The 4,196-nt window shown below is 36.1% G+C and overlaps 1 protein-coding gene across 1 annotated transcript; it reads right to left on the reverse strand.

The window, feature by feature from the left end:
• Window positions 1-643: 643 nt before the first annotated feature.
• On the reverse strand, window positions 644-3,070 carry LOC139813108 (uncharacterized). Its single transcript, XM_071778435.1, has 3 exons — window positions 2,888-3,070; window positions 2,617-2,797; window positions 644-2,532 (listed from the first exon to the last, which is right to left on the reverse strand). Exons 1-3 carry the CDS (start codon window positions 2,941-2,943, stop codon window positions 907-909), a joined length of 1,863 nt encoding a protein of 620 aa, XP_071634536.1. The 5' UTR covers window positions 2,944-3,070; the 3' UTR covers window positions 644-906.
• Between the last annotated feature and the right edge of the window lie 1,126 nt (window positions 3,071-4,196).

The raw sequence follows: 4,196 nt of genomic DNA on the forward strand, positions 1-4,196 counted from the left end.
AAAAAAGATTGAAAAGAATTAAAACGGGATTGCCAGGAATTCAATTCAGGACTTTCCGAATTCCATTCTGTCCAAAAAAGGGATTGAAATAGTTTCAATATCATGGAATTCCTTATTTTGGAAAGAATTTGTCTTTTTTGAATCCCATCCAATTCCGACACAAAAATATTATACCACTGAATGCCAGGTTAGGGATTGGAAAGTTTCGTGATGAATTCCATTAAATACCATTGATTCCGTTAACGAAATGAATACCACTGAATGCCAGGTTAGGGATTGGAAAGTTTCGTGATGAATTCCATTGAATACCATTGATTCCGTTAACGAAATGAATACCATTGAATGCCAAACTAGGAATTAAAAATTTCCGTATTGAATTCCATTGAATTCCGTCTATTCTGACAATAAAATGAATACCATTGAATGCCAGGATAAGGATTGAAAAGTGTCCGTGTTGAACTCTGTGGCGGTACGCGCCAACAATAGTACACGCCCGCGCGGTATCTGCATTACCGGCAATTCGCGTCGACGCCGCTAGGCGTCGCATCGCCGGGGCATCTTCTCGAGTTCAAAGTTTCGTCTCGACCGCTATGTAAAGGGACCCCCTACGGTGCCTGACAGATCTTACAAATCTCATTTTCGGGCTAATTGCCCGTCGGCAGTAGTGCGTGTAATGCCCTTAGGCATACACAAAAGCTCACCGACGAACAACGGCGCTTGGTCGCCCAACGGAGGTGCGAGACGTTTCCTAAACCATCTAATGCCATGCAATTCCATAACCTTTACGGATTCCATAGGATTGGATGAAATTTAAAATTTCTTTTTTGGATTCCATGGGATTGGACCATCTCATTTCGAATCCCATCTAATTTCATCTAATTCCGCCAAAAAAGGGATTCAAAGGTATTAAAAAATTTTAATATCTTTTAATCCTTTTGCGTTTGTTGGGACATGAACAGGATCTGGAATCAACTGTAACGTAACCGCCGGATCGCAAGGATGTGGCACAGCGTACACCATATCTGCCTTTGTAGTCTTGAACCCCATTTTTGTGAGCAATCCTCTGTTTCCCATGTCACAGACTAAAATAATTACTTTCAGACCTATATGATGATACTTTTGAAGTATTTCTATAATAACCTCTTTAACTGCATCATTCATTGAAGAAGGTGGAGTGAAGTGGTAAGCTACGTACTGCTTCCAATGAAAACCAAGTCCAAATAACTGGAAAACTAAAGATTTACATGCCAATTTCTCTGTATTGCCAGGCAACGTTACATTTCCAATATACATTCCTGTACTTGTATCAAATTCAAGCTGCGTTTTAATCGCCATCTCATCAAAAACAAGACCGCAAATCTTCCATCTTGGCGGAATAAGAGGAACGATCAATTCTAGATATTTAAAGATATCTTCAAGTATCCCTGGTTGAAATTTGATGTGCTCTATCTTTTCTCTTAAAGTTCTTGATGCAGGGAATGGAGCAACAAGCTCACTTATCTGCTTATAACCGTGTGATCCACATGCAAAGTGTAATTTCAGTCCCTTTTTGATTGTTTCATTCGACCACTTGGAACCTCTTGTAGTACCTTTTAAAATTGCTTCTTGTTGGTCTTTATTAAGAACTTTATTAATTATATAAGTACTTTTTTCGACTTCTTTTTCTAAGTAATTAACTCTACTTCTCAGGACATCTTTTTCCTTCTCAGCCATTTTTAATTTTTCTTGTAACAGTTTAAAATCCTCTGGACTAGGTAAACTCTCCGTCGACAATATTTTATTTCGAATAATTTCTGGTGATGTATTTATGTCTTCGACTGCATCAGAATCTGATCTAGAATTTTCTTTCTCAGACAATGCCTTCTTCAATGTAGAATCCTCTACACTAGGCGAACTCTCCGTCGACAATATTTCATTTCGAATAATTTCTGGTGATGTATTTATGTCTTCGACTGCATCAGAATCTGATCTAGAATTTTCTTTGTCAGACAATGCCTTCTTCAACGTAGAATCCTCTAGACTAGGCGAACTCTCCGTCGACAATATTTCATTTTGAATAATTTCTGGTGATGTATTTATGTCTTCGACTGCATCAGAATCTGATCTAGAATTTTCTTTTTCAGATAATGCCTTCTTCAATGTATCTACAGTAATGGGTTTCTTCTTTATGATACAATCTGAGGTATGAACATATCTCTCAGTTCTTCTTTTCTTATAAGATTGAAACGTAGTACATTCAGTATTTTTGCGAACAGAAAAATAATTATGTTCTTTAAATTCATTGACACACTGGCCTTCCTCAGAACTTTTATTTTCTTGCTCAAACTTGCTTGGGAAATTATTCCTTGAAAATACTTTTTTATGAGGAAGAGATTCAACTAATTCATTGCATTGCAGTTCTTTCGACTGAATTTCTGCAAGAGGTTTCCTCTTTATAGATCCATCACACTTGCAAAAGAAACTTGGTATGATATTCTTTTTAATAAATTTCTTGTTGCCCACGCAGTATAACGCTGATGGACGAAAATGAACCTAAAATGAGAGGTACAAGTACATTAGAGAAAAATATCTGTTATACCATAATACATTTATACATACATACACTTCAGTACTAACTTCGCATAATACAGCTGATTTTGGAGGGTTCCAATCCGGAATTCCAGCAGCATCGATCCACTCTTGTCTTAATTTAGGATCTTGAGTAAATGTTGTTAAACAAAATCCTTCTTTATTTGAATTTGTGCATCTTGGAGCATTGCACCTGCCAGGCATTTTAATATGCAGGAAACACTGAAAACTGAATTTATTTCATGTATATAAAATCGAAGAGGGCAAATTTTTTCGTATTCAGTATTAATTTCAGTATTAATAATAATGTATCACTTACGGAGACTCGATTGCTGTAACGCGACGGAACCTTAGTTTGTAACAGTTTGTAAACATTAACCTGCTTTAACCTCTTCTTTACGTCACAAGGAGCTTTAACGCCCGCGACCAATCAGAGGAAAGGGGGTCACGTGACGAGTTCGCCACTCTCTCCCTACGAGGCTCTCTATTTCTGCTCATGGCTCCTGCAATTTTATGTGCTTCCACCTTTCGGAACGAACAACGGACCGTATTCGTCATGGGTAGCGACTGTGTTTTGAGTTCGACTGTTGCGCTTACCTAGCGGCCCCGAACAGAACCCTTCAAGTCGTGTAAAAACACAGTCGCTACCCATGACGAATTGACCTCTGACATAAGAGACAGGAATTTGTAATGATATTAGCCGACTGACACTTTTTTTTAAATTAGGTGTGAAATCGATTGTATTTTGTTTGTAGATTATTGTAGTGCATTTATTTTCGTTTGTTAGTTCATAATTAATTTTTAATTAAATATTTAAAGTGTCAGTCGTCGGCTAACATTATGATACATTAACGTATTATGAAATAAAAGAAGTTTGTTTGTAGTTAATTGTATTTTGTTTGTAGAGTTTTGTAATCTCTTTAAATTGTTTATAATTAATAAATACATTGTTAAACTATATGTAGCAGAGGGCAGCAACTATATATATCGTTAATTGATTGTCGGATAGCTACACAGTTCGACAAATGTATTTATTAATTATAAACAATTTAAGGAGACTACAAAACTTTTTAACTTTACTATAAGTTCTACAAACAAAATACAAATTGACTACAAACGACGCGCGACTGACACTTTAAATATTTAATTAAAATATAATTATAAACTAACAAACAAAAAGTAATGCACTACAATAATCTACAAACAAAATACAATCGATTCTACATCTATTTTTTTGTACACGCATCTCTTCTACAATTTTTTAGATACCGGGTTAAAATTGTGCACACACAATAAGAGTATCATAGAAAGTATGTTCTCCTCTAATTTTATTAAAATCCGTCGACCGGTATAGATTTTAAGGGGATTTTTATTTTTCAGAAAAGCGTGTTTTAGGCTGAAGTCACATGGCATGTATTTTTCGCGTAACGCGTAACCACATAACCAATTAGAAGCGTTTCGCATTTTCGGTTACGCATATTTGCACTTCTGATTGGTTACGCGAAACGCGTTACGCGAAAAATATCAGTCCATGTGACCGCACCGTGACGCTGTAGCTTTCTCAATATTTGAGATATCGATCTATTTCTAATTCTATTATATTTTTCAGTTTTTTTAACCCCTATTTC

The sequence above is a fragment of the Temnothorax longispinosus genome, chromosome 5, assembly GCF_030848805.1.
Source record: "Temnothorax longispinosus isolate EJ_2023e chromosome 5, Tlon_JGU_v1, whole genome shotgun sequence".
Classification (NCBI taxonomy): domain Eukaryota; kingdom Metazoa; phylum Arthropoda; class Insecta; order Hymenoptera; family Formicidae; genus Temnothorax; species Temnothorax longispinosus.